This window comes from Propithecus coquereli, unplaced genomic scaffold (assembly GCF_000956105.1).
Source record: "Propithecus coquereli isolate 6110/MARCELLA unplaced genomic scaffold, Pcoq_1.0 Scaffold74, whole genome shotgun sequence".
In the NCBI taxonomy this organism is placed as follows: domain Eukaryota; kingdom Metazoa; phylum Chordata; class Mammalia; order Primates; family Indriidae; genus Propithecus; species Propithecus coquereli.
The window spans coordinates 5,515,902-5,535,654 of record NW_012153507.1 but is presented as its reverse complement, the minus strand read 5'-3'; the positions used below and the strand labels follow the sequence as shown (position 1 = coordinate 5,535,654).

Sequence of the window (19,753 nt, the reverse complement as noted above, 5' to 3'; positions counted from 1 at the left end):
CCACATTTAGACATGGCCTTCTCTGTGTTCCCCTAAAGCTCTGCACAAACCTCTCTTATAGTACTTATCACCTTGCACTGTAATCGTTTATTACCCCTACTATACTAGGGAAAGTAGAGTTCCCTGAAGGCAGAAACTACGATAATTTCCATCCTTCCCTAGTCCTTAGCATATAAAAAGAGCATAGGCTGGGCGTGGTGGCTCATGCCTGTAATCCCAGCACTCAGGGAGGCCAAAGCAGGAGGATCACTTGAGGCCAGGAGTTCAAGACCCGCCCCGACAACATAGCAAGACTCCATCTCTACCTCTACAAAATTTAAAAATTAGCCAGGCATGGTGGCTTTTGTCTGTACTCCTAGCTACTCAGAAGACTGAGGCGGAAGGATCACTTGAGCCCAGGAGTTCAAAGTTACAGTGAGCTATGATCACACCACTACACTTCAGCCTGGATGACAGAGGGAGACCCTGTCTCTTTAAAAAATCATAAAAAGTATTTGCTGAAAAAATGAATTTTAGTTTAAAAAGGCTTTATTGTTCTGTTTTTAAAAAATGTTTTGTTCTTTCCCTACTAGCATCATCTACCCCTTTGAGCAGTGGTCCCCAACCTTTTTGGCACCAAGGGCCAGTTTCACGAAAGACAATTTTTCCATGGACTAGGGATTGGTGGGGTGGGGTATCGTAGGGGGCGGGGGCGTGTGGTGCCGAGCTCAGGCGGTGATGTGCAGCGTTTCCTAACAGGCCACAGACTGGTAATGGGCCACAGCCCGGAGGTTGGGGACCACAGCCATAGAGAACCCTTCTACTCTTACCCTCCTACTATCTGCTCTCTACACATAAACCAGATCATGTCATTTCCCTACCCAAAACCTTCCAACGGCTTTCCATTCATTCAGAAGGAAATCTTAAGTTCTAACCATGGCCTATAATACAATGCACAATCTGGCCTGGTCTCACCTCCTATTACTTAGTCCCTTACTGTGCTCCAACTGGCCTCTTCGATGTTCCTCTAACATGCTACTAAGCACCTCTAACATCATATCTTTGCATTTGCTGTTCCCAGTCTCTTTCCCTTTCATTTTTCTAAACCCCAATATAAAATAAATCCCGCACTCTCATCTCCCTTTATCCCCCTTACTTTTGTTTTTCTTCAAAGTATTTTTCACCATGCATCATTTTATATACATATTGTTTTGTGGTCTATCTCCCCTCATTACAAATACAAGCTCCATAAAGGCAGGGACTTTGTTTTATGCACTGCTACAACACCAGCACTCAGAATAGGGCATGAAACTCAATATGTATCTGCTAAATGAATGTATAAAACTTAACTTCCAGCTTCTCAATTTGAGAACCACAAGTATCCAGTATTAGCCTCCTATGAGAGCTCTTAGTAGCCAAAGAGTATGGGCTATAACTGTTAAATGGATCTTGGTAGAGAAAGAACACACTCCAAGAAGGCAAGGGGAAAAAAAGCTTCAACTAAGTAGCTCTGAGAATTCTGCTTCTCCTTGTCATCTGACTATGCATTTACTGGAGACAAAGCTAATAAAGAATCACTTTCAATTCTTAGAAACTTTGAAGTGAAGCAATTAAGAAAGAGAGGAAATGGCCTTTACCTGCGGCAAAGAGGTTAAGGTTAGGGTGAGCAGCTAGGACCCAGAAACGATCATGGTCCCTACGGAAGGTCTGAACCCCAGTCCTAGGAAAGCAAAAGGTACACAAAGAAAAATATTAACTTCCCAGACATCTTTAGCCCATCATATATAAGAATATTGAGCAAGCTAATTAAAAATGTAAATCGAGGACAGTAAACTGCGTATCCTAATTAAAGGTAGTCATGATAAATTCTACCCAGGAACAGAAAGAAGAGAATTCAGACTGACCATATTATTTTGATATTTTAATTTCCCCCACTCATCATAATTTTCTATTGTATTGCTTTCATTTCTTATTTCTTCTCTACCTACAGAAGTAGTGGAAAGGGGAGAAAGAAGAACATGTTTAAATTTAGAGGAGAAAAAGAATACACATGAGGAGTTCTATTTAATGGAAAATTTGTGAATATCAGCCAATCTCTAGGTCTCTTCAGGTTTTCACTACATATGACTTGATTTTTCTAGATGCCGAGATGAAAAGAAATATTCCAATCTAATTTTGAAAGAGAGAGAAAGGGGCATTCCCCAGGGTTTGGTCACACAACATCAATGACTCCCTTACCGCTTAGACATATCCCAGACTCGGATACTCTTGTCCTCAGAATTGCTAAGGATCAACTCTTGGCGAGGGTGGAAGACAGCACAGGATACATTGTTGTAATGGCCCCGGCAGGTATCAACCTCCCATGCCTTTGATTCTAGAGGACAAAAAGAATTAGGTCAGCACAATTCCCTACCACTGTAATTTCGGGATTTGGAGATATGACATCTTCTTAATCAAGTGCTGGGTACTACTACAAACTGTTAAATTAGGAACTTCTTTCTCATGGGGCAATTTTCTTCATGTAAGTCTCTTAGACTTTACATATTTCTTTGTTCTTTCATTCCGATCCACCTATCAATTATAACACCTCTTCTCCATCATTGCTTAACCCTTTACTCTGTTTTATTTGTCCTGATAGTAACTGTCACTAGCTGCCATTTTAGACCAAATGCAAGCTCCATAAGACAGGGACTGTATCGGTTTTATTCACCACTGTATCTCCAACATTGTTGTCAATATCTAGTAAAATGTAGGTACTCAATAAATATTTGTCAATGAATGGATGAATTTTTACTCTTAGCTGTGTTCATACTCCTCCAAATCAGGACACCACCACAGGAAAAAAAAGGGAAAGGGGCAATTTCTGTGTTCCCAAGATTAGTATAAGATAATCACCTAAGACAGGAAAATAGATCAAAGTCCAGAAGACCTGGCTACTTTACTTTGCTGACCAGCAGTCAATTTCTTAGACATGGTGATGCTGCCACTGATTCACTCACCATTCATACGCCAGATCTTCACTTGACGGTCATCTGCCCCAGATACGATAAGGGGCATAGTGGGATGGAAGGCAGCCCAGTTTACTCCACGATCATGACCCTGTAGAAAAAAATAAGTGGTTCTTCTAAAACAGTTTTATAACTGTTACTCAAAGCAAATCAATGAACCATGCTGGTGGTTATACAAGATGTCTCTCATTTATTCTTCATGTGAAAAGACTCAAGAGACTATGCTGCTCTAAGATTTTGAACATAATTGGTATGTCAATCTATCCAACATTATGCTAAATTCTCACAGGAATTTCCAAATATGTATTTCTAACCCCACACTTAGTTTCGTCTGCATTTAGGATATACTGCCTTATTTTTTACTTATCTACTTATATCTTATTTTGCCAACCAATTATTAACATTTCAAGTATAAGACAAATTTTATAACTTAATGCAAAAATCCTCAAAGTGTGACCTAGAAACCCTGGGAGGATCCCCAAGATCCTTTTAGGAAATCTGCAAGGTCAAAACTATTTTTTGTATAATACTAAGACTTTGTCTTTTTCATTCTTATTCTCTCATGAGTGTACAGTGGAGTCTTCCAGAGACATGATGTGTGATTATGTCACCGCTCTCATAGCTAATAGGTGTTGATATATTTTATATTTTTAACAGTTCTAAGTTTTAACTTCCAATATGGTAAAAACTGACAGATATAACCCGCATAAACAAAAACTCTTTGGGGTCCTCAATAAATTTTAACAGTATAAAGAGATCCTCATGCAGTAGGCACATTGAAAAACAAAAAAGGAGAGCCTCAGACCAAAAACTTTAAGAACTGCTGATTTTAAGATATCCCATATACCCTATTGACACAGTTGTATGCTATACTGTGGCAGAATCATAGATAAGGCAGTTCTGAATTAGCAGTATTTTTGAGAAGTATCATCTGTGAATCCCAGTTCTTCCATTTATCAGATACATGTGGACTTTGGTAAACTGCTTAATTTCTCTAAATCTGAATTTTCTCATCTGTAAAATGAGGTTAATAATACCTACTTCAGTAGATAGCTGTGAAGATTATGTTAGATAATATTCTTAAAGAAAAATTAGTTTCTTTCCCTTATGCTTTTCTATTTTCTTACCATGCACAAAAGTTACTGACACATGGCTGATTTTCAATAACTCTGATTAAATTTCGTTCTGCTCTACCCCTTACAGAAGGCTTGAGAATGGGCTCTGCCTTGAGATGGTGATGGAGCCTATGCCCAGATTTCTCTCTTTCCCCGCACTGGGTTTATAAGGTAACATGACTCTCCCTCAGGTGGCCTGTAGGCTTCATTTCTCTGTTGGGTGGTTCACTCACAATTCTATTTCCAGGGCCTCAAACAGTGCCTGGCAATTAATAAGCACTCCATAAATATCTGTTGAAGGAATAAATGAATGGCATGTTGTGACTTTCCCTAGATGACAGCCCATATCCAGCCACTGGCTGTAGAGATAAGTACCTCTAGTACATGCTTCACCACTGCATCCGTAGTTCCAAACAGATCAACCCCAGTTATTCCTCTCACATCCGACTCCACCGCACCAGGGGACAAGTTTTTTTTCCTTAGACCTTTGAAGGGGTAAGGAGTGAGATGAAAGATGTAAACAAAATGTTATCAAAAAGAGGACAGTAGCAGAAATACTGAAAGATACAGTGAAGAAGAAGAGAAAAAGAAATTGAGAGCTCCTACCTATTTCCAAAAATATTCAAAATATTGAAGTACATTCACTGTCTTCTTTTCTACTCCCTCAAGACTTAAATAGACTAACTACTAGAATTTCTTTCTACAGATCAACCCAAATTTCTGACACAGCTAACCTCTTTTTCAACAAATCTCACCTCAAAAGCTGTCTAATTCACTTATTGCCCACTTTCCATTCTTCAGTGTTCTTAAATATGGCCTCAACTGGTAAACATTCAATTTCCATTTTCAACTTCATGAATTCTAATAGCAACTTTTTTCCCATCATCTCAAAAAATTGGAAAGAAAAGCCACTTGGGGAGGCCATAGCTCAGTGTTTCTCAAACTGGAAGCTTTTAGGCAACTCACGGGGAAGTTGCAAATGGGTTATGGAAACTAGACCTATTAAGTACAAAACAGCTATTTTGTGGAAGATACTATAAAACCATGAACCATGCAAAAAGTGTACTTATACTTTCTACTTGACTCTTAAATAGGGAACAAGGTAATTAAAACTGTCATGTCCTTTTAAGTTCTTGCTTAAAAGGTTGTTTACAGATCTGAACACAGATATTTTGCCATTAAAACCTTTGGAGGCTAGTCTCACTCGGAGGAATTAGCCCATAATTTAAAAACAATAAGGCCGGGCGTGGTGGCTCATGCCTGTAATCCTAGCACTCTGGGAGGCCGAGGTGGGCGGATTGTTTGAGCTCAGGAGTTCGAGACCAGCCTGAGCAAGAGCGAGACCCCGTCTCTACTAAAAATAGAAGGAAATTAATCAGACAACTAAAAATATATAGAAAAAAAATTAGCCAGGCATGGTGGCGCACGCCTATAGTCCCAGCTACTCGGGAGGCTGAGGCAGGAGGATCGCTTGAGCCCAGGAGTTTGAGGTTGCTGTGAGCTGGCCTGACGCCACGGCACTCTAGCCTAGGCAACAGAGTGAGACTCTGTCTCAAAAAAAAAAAAACAATAAGAAAAAGATACCAGGATAATAAGAGTCTTATTTGTAGAGGACCCACATTTGTGCCTCAACTACATTCATCTTTAAAAGCTATTTGTGCTACAGTCAGAACCAAAATTATGATAACAATACTCTACTACCTTACATTTGAAAAGTATTTTGTGGCTGTCAAAGCACTCTAATATATATTATGTGATTTGATTCTCATAACAAACCTTTGAGATAAGCAAGCAGGTATAATTATACCAACTTATAGATGAGAAAACAGAACTGGGACTAAAATTCTATCTTTAGAAATATTTTTTGGGGAAAGCATAAGATGAAATTACCTAGCATGTGTAAAATAAAAAACAAAAGACGGAAGGAAAATGTGCAATAGAAGGAAAATAAAACCTAAGTAATTTCGAGCCTAAATTTTGCCATCTGTAGGAAAATATGAAAACTCAAGTTTAATGACTATATTTATATTCATTGTTTTAAAATTATATCTCTTTTGTTATAGTGGTACCTACATATTGGCATTAGAGAAACAAGAGCTTAAAAGGCCATGACAGTTTTAAATATCTTGTCCTCTGCCCAAGATGAGCATTTAACCAATAAGTAGAGAGAAATAAAGCTGATGCTTTACAAAAAAATGTACTCTCATGAAACAAAGCTTCATAAATACAGTATCGCTGGCATACCTCTTTTCACTTATTTCACTTGTCCCTTTAACAGGATCTGTCACCTTTTTCTAATGAGTTGGTATATGAAATCGATTCAAAGGAAGATACAAAGACAGACAGCTGTGAGGAACTTCACCTCCAACAAGCTTCAACAAACACATTAAAAAGAAAGCTGTACAACAGAATGGAAGCCTTTGTTGCATGTAATGATCCAGGAAAAGGGGTAGGGCAAAAACAGACAGATGAATAGTGACAGGCAGTGAAAAGATAACTTGGAGAAAAAATACTTGAGCCTTCAACAAGCCACTCACTAGGACTAAACGACAGATGGAAAATTTCTACAGATGCTACCCAAATCCAGAGGAAGAGAGGACACTCTCAGAATGGACCAGTTTGATGCATGCCTCCCAGTGGGGACCAGGGGAAACAGTAAAGAGAGATGGATGACGAGAGGATTTGGCAGCATATTAATACTTTTTTAGTAGCCATTTCAAAGACTGAGTCTGAATTACATGGGCTTGACATGCAAAGGTATAAGCACGTTAAAATAATTTAACTGTCAATTTACTTGAAAGCTCAAGCTAAGAAAATAACCTATCTTTTTTATCTCGGTTGTAAATATATTCCCTTTTAAACAAATAGTTTTTGCCAGGCTAAAACAAAAGATTCATCAGGGCCAGCACAGTGTAATCATGCCTGTAATTCTAGCACTCTGGGAGGCCAAGGCAGGAGAATTATTTGAGGTCAGGAGTTCGAGACTTGTCTCTACTGAAATTAGAAAATATTAGCCAGGCATGGTGGCACACATCTATAGTCCCAACTACTTGGGAGGCTGAGGCAGGAGGATGGCTTGATCCCCGGAGTTTGAGGTTGCAGTGAGCTATGATGATGCCACTGCACTCTAGCCAGGGAGACAGAGCAAAATGATGTCTCAAAAAAAAAAAAGAAAGATTCATCTGGTTAAGCTAAGCCCTATGGGGCTCAATCTTCATGTAAGAAGTATTAAGAGACCTTTAAATATTTCTACATTCTCTTATTGCTTATCTAGCTCAAAAAGAGACAGTCAAAAAATTAGAATTTTCAGTAGTCCTCTAAATTTGGGGATATTCACTCTTACTCAGAACTAATTTTTCTCTCTTGGAAATATTAGTATTAGCTCTAGTCCTAACAGATCTAAAAGCTAATTCCTCTTCCTATGTTCGGTCTTATTTAAACCCAAGCAAAACAGGTCTCTGCTTAAAAGAGTACGCTGGTTTCTAGACCAAAAAAAAAGATAAGCACAAAAGTCTAACCCCAAAGCTGCTGCTGCTTAGTAAAATACAAAAGCATCTCCTTCCACTCTGGTTAAGGGGTAACTGAAAGTCAAGATATGTGTGGGTAAAGAAAAACATTTAGAAATGGTAAAGAGAGCATTAACATTAATACAGCAAGTTAGCACAAAATTCTATCACATATACTAAGCATAACAATTGCAATGTTATTATATATAATCCATGCACTTCACACATTCAAAAGCAAGTATAAACCCCATGGGGTCACACTTCCTCCCTCTCTTCTCTGATCTAGGTCCCTTAATTTTGATGCAGAAATGTCCTCACCCTACAAAAGGTGAAGAAAAGTATTTCTTGCTTTGGGCATTTCATGATCACCAATGAGAATCCAGCCACTAGATTACCCCAAATTGCTTTAGCTTGACCAAAGGGAACATGCTGTGCCAGCATCAGACAGCACAAACCACACTCTTAGAGTGAACCAGTATAAGGGTCCTTTTCAACTCCATATTTAAGAAAGAATTAATGCCCTAATGCCCAAATGCTTTAGTTTAGGTATGTAACAGATTAACTTCTCTACAATCTAGAATGGCATAGCTGTATACCATTCTTGGAAGAACTGAGTAAACAGTCATGCAAAGTACTTTCTGTAGCACTTAATTCTCTCACAGAATCCAGGCTGGGAAAGGATATTCTAAGTAACTGCCCCTGATCAGGTGGAACAACATGAATTGGGATCCAACTCCATCAGGCTCCTATATCCTGAGATAGAGAGGGTGCTTTGAATGTGTGAACAGTGAGAAACCATGGCAAGCCATAGCTAGGTTACTGGGAGAGTGGATGCTAAGCTCCCTGGTACTGGCAGGGAGGAGAGGGCACAGGCTCACAGTGCCTGGGCCTACCTCCTCCTGTTGGCATGGCTGGTCATATCTGGGTGTACTTCAAAAAAACGTAGTCAGTCTGATGAAAAACTGCAATGGCAAAGCCCTAGAGAAACCATTGCCCTTTATCCAATACAATCTTGAATATATCACTCCCTTTAATTCTAAACGTTTGAAAACTGCAAAGACAGCATGATCTAGACTCGAGGCTCTACTCTACAACTGTCCCCATCTTTCCTTGGATTGTTTCTATGCTACATTAATGTAAACAACTGCTACTGCAACATTCCGAATGCTATATCCAGGAATCCCAATTTCCAACCGGATGATCATTATTGGTCCGTAAGAACAAGTACCATATTGCCCTAGCCTACCATGCAACAGGCGAGTTGGGAAAAGTTAGCACCTCAGTTGCACAATGCAGAAGGGTGACTCCTTTATTATCACAAAGAACTAGGCATGGACCTATGAGGGAGCCTTTCTTTTATAGAATGAAACACTGTTTTGTAGTCTAGCTGATGGCATTTCAGGGAACTCAAATCTCTAAGAATTTCTAACACAACAAATAGAAAGAGATAATTACCAAGTTATAAGTAAATGTAGCTAGGCAGAGAATCAGCATTTTGTGTCTCATTTCCCTAGTCCAACACAAAGAGTTTCCATCCGTCTCACAGGTACGGTCCCTTTCCATGCATTTAAATTCTCTAGTTAGCAATTTCTTACTGTTCTTTATACAGCACTAAACATTTAAACCTTTATCTCAAAATCATGATATGTAAACTGTGACAGGAAGAATTACCTCAACTATCAGAAATCTACAAATTATTTAGTTTCTGGTCCTAGAAGTCTGCCTAATAAAAATCTGACCATTAAAAGGTATTCTGGACATAAAAATCACCAACTCCCCTATCCCAACTGTGCTCCTGACACTAGAAGAAATCTAACAGAGGGTTTTTTTCCTATTTCTAAATAAAGCGACAGGATCCAAGAGTCCAGTTTCCCTGCATTAATCTAATTCTCAAAATTTGTTTGTCCAAAATGTATTTTTGTTATTTTAGCAGAAAGCTTGATTCTTAATCAAATATTCCAACAGTATATAGATTTTAACTAAAAACTGATCTAACTTAAAATTAACATTTCTTCAAATCAAATGATTTTCTAGTGTAACCTCCTTTAGAGAATACCTTGAATATGAAGAATCACCAAAGCAGATTCATTAGCCTCAGAAACAAAGATATTATTATACGGGAATGGACTATTCTAAATTTTCCTATTGTAAGTCAACTATCCTCACTATTTTAAGCAATTGCAGTTTTGCAACAGACATGACTAGGTTGTCCCCTGAACTTGGGCAGCTCACCAGAAATATCCCAAACGCGCACAGTCTGGTCCAGGCTGGCTGATACAACTAAGTCTTCTGAGGGGTGAAACTGAGCACACATTACATAATGGTTGTGCCCTGTTAACACACTGCAAGAAAAAAAAAAGACAACACCAAATTAGAGGCAAGAATCAACAGACTCCTAAACGAAATACCTTTTTCCATATTTAACACATGCTTATCCAATTATACTTTGCAAAAGTAGGTCATCCTAACAATTCTGAATAACAATAAACAAGGTCAGCCATTTTATTAGGATATTAAGTATGAGATGTCCAATTTCATATCAAAAGTGTAGTTTATTATATCTCAAACAAGAAGCAGTACAATTAATCAAAGTATGCACCTAAACTATACACACAGTTTTGCCATCTTAATGGTAGCTTGCTTATGCCAACAGCAAAGAAGCCTGGCGAGCAAGTCGTGATGAAATCATGAAAGGTGTTTTCCACAGCTTGTTGAGCATTGAACATTTTTCCTTGCAAGAAGTGGTCCAAAGCTTGGAAGAAGTGGTATTCAGTGGGTGCAAGTTCTGGTGAATAAGGTGGATGACAAGAGAGTTTCCAAGTCCAGCTTCTGTAGTTTGGGCAGCATTGTTTGTGTCATATGTGGTCAAGAGTTGTCTTGCAAGAGGATTGACCTGTCTCTATTGACCAATCTCGGCTGCTTAATCACAAGCATCCTCATCATTTCATCCAACTGGTTGCAGTAGACATTTACTGTAATCGATTCACCAGGTTTCATGAAGCTGTAGCGGATAATACCAGCACTGGACCACCAGACACCATTAGCTTTTTTTGATGAATATTGAGATTTGGTTTTATTTATTTTTTTTGAAACAGAGTCTTGTTCTGTCACCCCAGCTAGAGTGCAGTGCCGTCATCATAGCTCACTGCAACCTCAAACTCCTGGGCTCAAGTGATCCTCCTGCCTCAGCCTCCCTGAGTAGTTGGGACTACAGGCACATGCCATGACGCCCAGCTAATTTTTCTATTTTTAGTACAGAGTCTGACTCTGCTCAGGCTGGTCTCAAACCCCTGAGGTGAAGCCATCCTTCCATCTTGGCCTTCCAGAGTGCTAGGATTACAGGTGTGAGCCATTGTGCCCGGCCCAAATAGTCGGTTTTGGACTGTTTTGGCACTTCATCTTTATCCAACCATTGTGCCAAATGCTTGCAAATGTCAAAAAGAATCCCTCTTTCATCATATGTAACAACATGGCATAGAAATGGTTTGCCTTTATGTCGTGACAGCAAACAAAGGCAAGGTTCAAGACAATTTCTCTGCTGATGCTTGTTTAATTCATGCAGAACCCATCTATCCAGCTTCTTCACCTTGCTGATTTGTTTCAAGTGGTCCAATATTGTTGGAATAGTAATGTCAAACCTTGCTGCTAATTCACACGTAGGTTGAGATAGATTCGTTCCTACTACAGCTTTCAGCTCATCATTATCCACCTTGGTCTCAGGTAGCCTACATGGCTCATTTTCGAGATTGAAATCACCAGAACTTCTGAAACCACTGATGTACTGTGTTCACAGCCACCCCCTTCCCAAACACATCACTGATATTTTGAGCTGTGTTGCATTGGTTCCACGATGGAACTCATATTTGAAAATAACACAAATTTTTGACTTATCTACAGTTTCACAAAAGTTACTCTAAAAAAAAACATGAAAGATAATCAAAGATCACAATCATAAGTGTGTGTGAAAACAACTGAGATGTATCTTCACAACAAAAATAAAATAAGAAGTGTCAAAGTGAAATGTCAGAGATATCAACTGTTAAGCTCAGTACTTAAGGGAATCGGACATTTCATACTTAATAACCTAATACCAATAGCTCTCTTCTTGTCTCTAATGCTTTAGTATTTAAATATTACTAATTTCAGGAGAACTGAGATTACATAGCTCTCCTCTCAGATTAAAGAAATATTAAAATATCAAAATAAATGGAATCTTGGTAATTCACACTGGAAATTATCTGTTAGATTTTAGTAGGGAATTCCTCTTAAAGGACATCATTTTAAATTGTCCTTGCCTCTTCATGGAAAGTTCTATATAGAACTCTAGCCCCAAATACAAAGTAGGACAGAAGTCTAGACCTTGACTCAGGTTTTATGGAAAAAGGACTAAAAAACAGCTAAAAGTTCTTATTCTAAAAGGCTAGCTATATGACCTCTTTTCCCCAGTAAGAAATTATCAGAAGATCCAGATTCATACATTACTAATGACACCACCTCTATATTTATTATTTTGTACTTAGAGGCTTTTTACAAATATAACCAGTAATCAGCCAGCATACATGGCTCATATGGAAAGGGAGATGATTGTTCTGAAGAGAAACTGATTATGAAAAACTAAGAATTAAGATTCTTTTTAGCCCTCTGCCTCCTGCTTTACCAGACACAGGTTCTAGATTGCCAGTTCCACACTCGGATGGTCTGATCGTCTGAAGCACTCAGAATCCAAGGATACTCCTGAAAGATATTCCAGACAAAGGCTTTAAACATTAAACAAACTTGTTTTGTCAGGTTCCTGTAATCATTTTTCTCTTTTATAGGAGGATTCCATCGCCTAACGCTTCAGCTAGACTATTAATAACACTGGGGCTGCTACTTCTGACATCAGGCTAGCTATCTCCTCTTCCCCATGTCTCCAGCAGCTTTTCCCAACTCTGGCACTTTCACCTGTAAGATTTAAGAATGGAAGCCAGACAGATGCATCATAGATTCTCAGGGGCAGACAGCATAATATGTATTTATTAATACATTTACTTCTAAATATTATGTATGTGTTTATATTTATATATAGTTAATCTTATAAATGAAGACCCTGGGAAAGGCTCTCACTCTTTAACTCTAGGATGGGAATACTATTTTATGGTGTGATTTCTTCCAGTCAGATCATCCAGTTTCAAAAACTTCCCAAGTCTCAGTAACCAAAGCAGAAAGTAACAGGTAAAGATGATTTAGGCTATTTGGAGTCCATAAGATTGTTCAGAAAAGGAAGCATTCCTTATTCACAGATGTATCTCCAGTGTTTAGCACAGAGCTTAGCAAGTATAAGGCACAAATATATTTATTGAGCTGAAAAAATAAAAGAAAACAAGGCTTTTCATAACTTTCTAAGTAGATGGCAACTTGTTCTAGGCAAGGGTCTTTAGCAAGTCCTTTATGGCAATGACAAATAGTTTCTACCTAATAGGTTATCTTATTGAGTAGTTATCATTCGCAAATGTTTCAGTTGTAGTTTTCTCATTCTCTCCTATCCTAAAATTTTTAAATTTTAAGAAATGAAGTATACTAAATCAGTAAATTCTTATTTATTTCACTATATTCTTTCTAATGTAATTCAAGAGACTTAGTTTATTGAGAGCCAAAGAATAGTACAAGTTAATTCTAAAAGCATTGAATTATAGGGAAATCCTGCCAGGTTGGGACTGGATTAAGAAGTTGGGAGTCTTTAATATATAACTCAGTATCTAAATCGACTATGATACCTGATAGATCAAAGAAGACTGGCTAAGGAAACAACCTCCACTAGACCCCAAAATCCTAGGACAGAGGGACATGATTGTTAATACCTCAAAACATTTCTTAGCTTATCAAAATGGCACCTTAGCTTGACCTTCTTCCAAATACATCTACTACTTACTGATAATACCCCACATGGATTTTGCCTGCCAACTTTTGTTTTCTATTTCAGCAAACCTGAATTCAAATCCCTACTTTCCCCTACAGAGAAACAAGGACTTCCTCATAGAGCCCACTGAATCCAATTAAATTCAATTCAGTGTAACCCCAAGTGCTTCCTCTTGTAGAAAGAAACAAAGCAGAAAGGTCAATACCACACAGATCCTAGAAGAGCTACTCCCAAAACACAATTTGTTATCAAAACATGGATTCTTGAGAGTTAAGTAGATTACTACGGAGAAAATGAAGAATGCTCCAAAACCAGAGCCACAATGACTACTTACATGATGAAAAAATGTGGTGCGAATATAATCTAAGTGCCCAAGCAATGTGAAGAGACAGCGCCGGAGCTTGTAATTCCAAACCTGCAAAGACAGAAATCCAACTAAGAAACAGAACAGAGGGGTCTTGGGCCTCTGAAAGGCTCAGATTTCTCAATGAACAAGTTTGGATTTATATTTTGGTATTTCTAAATAGGTAGGAACCTTGGTAGAAGTCTGGTTAAAGATTAATGGGAAAAAGAACAAGAATAAAAATATTGGTCAGCTAAACAACACGGGGTCAGAGGAGTGCAGACAAGGTTAGGGAAAAGCTAAAGATAAAATTACGGAAAAGCTTTTCTTTCTTTGGGATGACACCATCTCTACTTAGTAAAAGGAGACAAGATACTTATCCAGGGCCTAACTTGAAACTCTTTTTTCTGCTGTATAATTATGTTCTCGGCTTGAATACAGACCCCTAAGTGTTTTATCTGTCACCTTAAAAAAGCAGGACAGGCTGGGCACAGTGGCTCACACCTGTAATCCTAGCACTCTGGGAGGCCGAGGCAGGAGGATTGCTTGAGGTCAGGATTTCGATACCAGCCTGAGCAAGAGCGAGACCCCGTCTCTACTAAAAATAGAAAAAATTAGCTGGGCATTGTGGCATGCACCTATAGTCCCAGCTACTCAGGAGGCTAAGGCAGGAGGATTACTTGAGCCCAGGAGTTTGAGGCTGCAGTGAGCTATGATGATACCACTGTACTCTACCCAGGGCAACAGAGTGAGACTGTCTCAAAAAAAAAGTAGGACAGATACCATGATTCCAAAGAAAACAACATATAACATATGGCATCTTCTTAGACTAACCTGGTGGCAAATGATGCCCATACATTTGTGGTCTGTACTCACTTATCAAGCAAACAGACTTTAACTTATTACTATGTAAAAGGCTACATTGCTCAGTTAGGCTGAGCTAGGCAGAGAAACAATATCATATTTAAATATGAAGTTAAGTCAACTACCAAAGCACCAGGCATCAATGGACACAAAGACACTAAAACCAGTACCATAAATATAAAACAGCTCATCTTCTCATCCAGAAAATGCCCCCAAAAAGTATGAGAGGTCAGATGCATTTTTTCTTTCATTTAATTTTTAAAAATTTCTTTTTAATATTAGTTTATAATCTATCTGGACCAGCTTGTTACTATTTTTCTTTAAATTTTTCTTTTGTAAATTTCAAAAAGTACTATCATTTCCTATAACATATTCAGAAAACCTAAACGTATGATCTTCCAAACAAGAATGTAAGCTCCTTAAAGGCAAGGTTCTTGTCCATCATGCTCAACACAGCCTGAGCACCTGACACGGTGGCTGACGCTAGGTAAGTGCTCAGTAAGTATGTGTAGAAATGAGAAAAGGCAAATAACATGAAAAGTGAAAGGTACTCCAATATTTTACCTTTCTCTGCTCAATCATCTATATAACATACAAGTACACAAAAATTAGATCATACCATAAATACTATTCTTTAACTGCTTTTTTTCCCTTCTAAATTTTCTTATTTCTAGCTTCAAATTATCTTGATTCCTTTAATGTCCTGTCAAGCTCCAGAACTATGAATTCTTAAAGACCTAAAGAATTTTTAGCCCAAGGCTTTGGGCCATTTGCTGGGTTTTCTTAATCTTTGTAAGTCAGGATTGTATTAATGCTACATTTATCTGGAAATATAATAGCAAGCAATGTGATGCTCCATAGACATGACTTTTCTAGATAATTCCCCTTTTTATGAAAAAGGTTTCAACTTTATTAGTCATCAGAGAAATGCAAACCAAAGCCACAGCATAATACTACACCCACCAGCTAATCCCTTTATTTTAATAACAGCTTTATTGAGATACATTTCAAATACCATACAATTTACTCATTCAACGGTTTTTAGTATATTCACAGTTGTGCAACCATCACCACATTTGACATTAAAACACTTCTATCATGCTGAAAAGAAACTCACACCCATTAGTGGTCACTGTCCATTTCCTTCCAAGCCCTCAACCCTAGACAACCATCAGTCTACTTTCTTTCTCCATAGGTTTACCTATTCTGGACATTTCATAAATAGACAGTAACTCCTTTTCTAAAATGTTAATCGTTTGGGGAAAAATTTTTTTTCTTAAATGACATCCGGTCTTTCCTTTCTGAAACAGATTATATAAAACCCAAGTTAACCCTACTTGATACTCAATGTTCATCATTATAAATAACAAATACATTATCAGAAATATTACAATGAGGTGATACCTCATTGCTTTTGAGATCTATCAGGTCGTTTGAGCTTCCACTGCCCCCAGGATACAGTGCCTAAAAACTAGAAAACAGAAAGAACTGTTCTTCCTATAATTCTAGTATCTCTTTTCTCTGCAGGCTGCTCTCAGTCTTCACTCCTGTCACATAAGTTCTGCTGTATAATCTACAATATATAACTTCCTGAAGTAGCTTATGAAAAAGACAACCTTTTTTATCAAGTAAATTTCACTGGTTTGGTTGGATACATAGACTTAATGAAAATGACTTATAGAAGTAAACAGAGCAATTTTTTATTTATTTTTACAGGTTCCAAGTCACTGGCTCTAACTTTTGCCTTTATCACAATCTTCTTCAAAGAATTGCCTATATTCTGTCTGCTTTCTCACTTCGCATTAAGGTGCTAAGATCTCTAATGCCTTCCTAATTAAGCAATTCGAAGGTTACTTCTCAGTCTTGGTCTTATTCTGACCACTTTCTCCATCCCTAAATTCTCTCCTTTCTTGACATACAAGAGGCTTCTGCTTCTCCCTCTTGGTTCACCTCCAACCCCCAAATCATTCTTTCCTATACTAACTCTACTTCCTCCCTCTCTCTTTTTCTCTCTCTCTCTCAAATGATGGTTTGTCTTCTTATTCAACCTGCTCCCTGACTGGTAACTTCTGCTGCTTCTCCTGTGGCTCCCTCCTTCATGATGACAACTTCCAAATACATCTTTAGTGCGGACATAGCTCCACTAGACTGTCCCTTAGGTATTCCAAACTCATCAGAGCCCAAGACGGAATTCATTACCCATTCTCCCTTACTCCACAAAACTGTACTCTTCTTGATTTTCCTTTCCTAGTTAATAACATTTCTTCTACCTAGTGACCTAAACAAACTAGAAGCCTGAAAGTCACTTCATTTATTTCCCCTTATTGGCCCTTCACCAACCATCCAACAGACTTACTGATTCATTTCCTAAAGCTCTCACATCCATCTCCTTCTTTCCGTTTCAAATGCTACTGCCTAAGCTCAGGCTCTGTTCATCTCTCACATGGACTTATACAACAGTCTCCTAATTGGTATCTCTGCTTCCAGTCTTGCCTAAATCATCCAATCTTTTCTTTACACTACCACCCAAGTAATCTTAAAAAAAAACATGTAAATCTGATGTAATTCCTATATTTAAACCCTTTTAATGGCTCCTTACTACCTGTAGAACATCCGAACTCCTGAGCACTATAAACAAGTACTCCATGATCTGGCCCCTCTCATATTCTGCCCCCTCTCTCTCACCTTTTCTCCAGGTTTTCTCCATGCAAAATTAATTAGAGTTTCTCAAATGTATCCAGCTATGTCATGTCTTTTGCCCTAGCACCTGGACTGCTCTTTCCTATTTCACTTTAAATATTTATCACATCATTCACCAAACTGTACATGCTATTATTTGGGTATATGTTTATCTCCACTATTAGAATAAAAGCTCTTTGAGAACAGAAGCCATTTCTTATTTATTTTTGATTTTTTTTTTAATTATCAAAACAGAAAACAGTGTCTAGTACACAGTAAGCATCCAATAAACGTTTGCTGGGTAAGCTCTCTGGATAACGTTGTCAAAAACCTAAGCTCTGTATAAATGAGTTGTACTATCTTTTAGTCCCTTCCACAATCCCCAAACCTTTCCACATCCTTCTGTCCTTTATTCCCAGTCATGACAGAACCTGTACCTTAATCTTATAGTCATCTCCTCCAGAGACAAACAGTGGCTGCTGCTTATGGAAGTCAATGCCTCGCACTGGACCTGGGGGAGAAGGCAGGCAATGTATGTTAGAGAGATCTATCCTTTCTAATTTCTAGGGTGATTCCTATTCAAGATTTTTTAGTTCTGTCATTTCCACATTCTTTAATCATAGAGGAATCCATCTCAAACAAGGCTTAAAATACCTCAGAATATAATAAACACTTCTCTTTTAACTTCCTCCTGTCTTACCATCATGTTCATCAAACTTGTCAATGAGAGTGCACATCCGATAATCCCATAACTGGATGACCCCATTGTGTAAACTAGTCAGGATCCAGGGTCTTTTGGGGTGAAAGCTGAGCCCTGAAAAAAAAACAGAAAACGATACAATGAGCTAAGTAAGCTCCCACAATGTCACCTTCTGTCAATTCTGATAAGAAAAAGGAATAGCTAGGTTAATTCTAAGTTCATTTGTTTATTCAACATATCTGATGATTTTTTACTGGATGCCAGACATTGTGAATTTCAAGTTGTTAGGTACTGGATTTTTATTATATTACTTTAAATATTATTGGGCTTTGTTCTAGAATGCAATTAAATTACCTCAGCTAATTCTTTCAAGGCTTGCTTTTAAGTTTCATTACAGTGGGTCACAGCAGCTTCTAGTCTAGGTCTAATTTGGAACGACGGTTAAAGTAATACTCTTCTGAGGTCTGTACGTGAAAACCCGTAGCATCAGGAAGTCTTTCCATTCTGGCTAGTAGGAACGCAAACTATTTCCAACCCTGTGTGAGCTCTAGGGATTGTTCTGCCTTCTCCTTTCCAATGGTTCTTTTCTAGGTTTTGGATGGTTTTCTCACACACATGCAGATCTGTACTCAAAGGCCTAAGGGGACTCCCTGCAGATATCCAGTCCTCTCTCTATGCAGCTCCCTCTTGTCTGGCATTTGCCCAGCAAATTATAACTGTCTTTGCTTCCTCAAACTTTTGTCTCACAGGGCTCTTCGCTCTCCCTTCACTGCAGCCTGGAAACTCTTCCTGGGCAGTAACCTAAGATGACCACAGGACTCATCTTGTTTATTTCCCTTCTCTCACGAATCACTTTCCTCTACTGCCTGTTGTCCAATGTCTAAAAAAATCTGTTTCATACATTTTGTTCAGTTGTTTAAGATGGGAAGGCAAATCTGGTCCTTGTTACTCGATCATGACTGGAAATGAAAGTTCCCATACATAACAACTATTAACGGTCTGGAGTATATCCTTTCAGATTTTTAATGCAGTTATGCATAAACATAGGCCTTATTATTTTATGAACATGGGGATCATATTATAATGTTCTGCAAATTTCTTTTCTCACTTACCTACATGATATGGACCTCATTATATTTAAGTACGTATAAATATAACCTCATTCTTTTTAACTACAAGGTACAAATGTACCACACTTATATTATTCTGATAGGTATTTAAAATTTTCTCCCCAATTTTTGGCTATCAGAAGAGCCTCCTGAAGGTACTTCTACACATAATCTAGACTATTTGCATTATTACTGCTTTAGGCTAAAGACCTCAAAGTGGAATTGCTTAGGAATAGAGTATGTACATTTAACATTTTGGTAAATACTGTTTAATTGTAAAAACGCTATACAGTCTCACCAAGTTTATGAAGGTACCCATTTGGCATACACTGACCAACACAGGATGTTATCAGTTACTTGCTAGTTTGTTTTACTAATCTAACACCCCCAAGCATTTCTTTCGTGATTAGTGAGGTGGAGCTATTTTCATAATTTATTGAACATTTATATTTCTTCTAAATTGCCTATTTTCTCCTCAGGTTGTTCTTTTTTTTTATTATTATGATATGCAGGAACACTCATTAATGATTTTTTTTTTTTTTTTTTTTTTT

General features: G+C 38.0%; 1 protein-coding gene across 2 annotated transcripts in view; it reads right to left on the bottom strand.

The window, feature by feature from the left end:
* The window catches only part of COPA (coatomer protein complex, subunit alpha), a 41,476-nt gene that overhangs the window by 19,657 nt on the left and 2,066 nt on the right, over positions 1-19,753 (bottom strand). For both annotated transcript variants that reach the window (XM_012661878.1, XM_012661879.1), the window contains exons 2-10: positions 18,094-18,207; positions 17,831-17,904; positions 13,842-13,922; positions 12,266-12,342; positions 9,841-9,950; positions 4,478-4,587; positions 2,979-3,078; positions 2,218-2,353; positions 1,617-1,699 (exon numbers count right to left, since the gene is read on the bottom strand). In XM_012661878.1, coding sequence (XP_012517332.1) covers positions 1,617-1,699; positions 2,218-2,353; positions 2,979-3,078; positions 4,478-4,587; positions 9,841-9,950; positions 12,266-12,342; positions 13,842-13,922; positions 17,831-17,904; positions 18,094-18,207 — 885 coding nt within the window. The remainder of the gene's footprint in view (positions 1-1,616; positions 1,700-2,217; positions 2,354-2,978; positions 3,079-4,477; positions 4,588-9,840; positions 9,951-12,265; positions 12,343-13,841; positions 13,923-17,830; positions 17,905-18,093; positions 18,208-19,753) is intronic.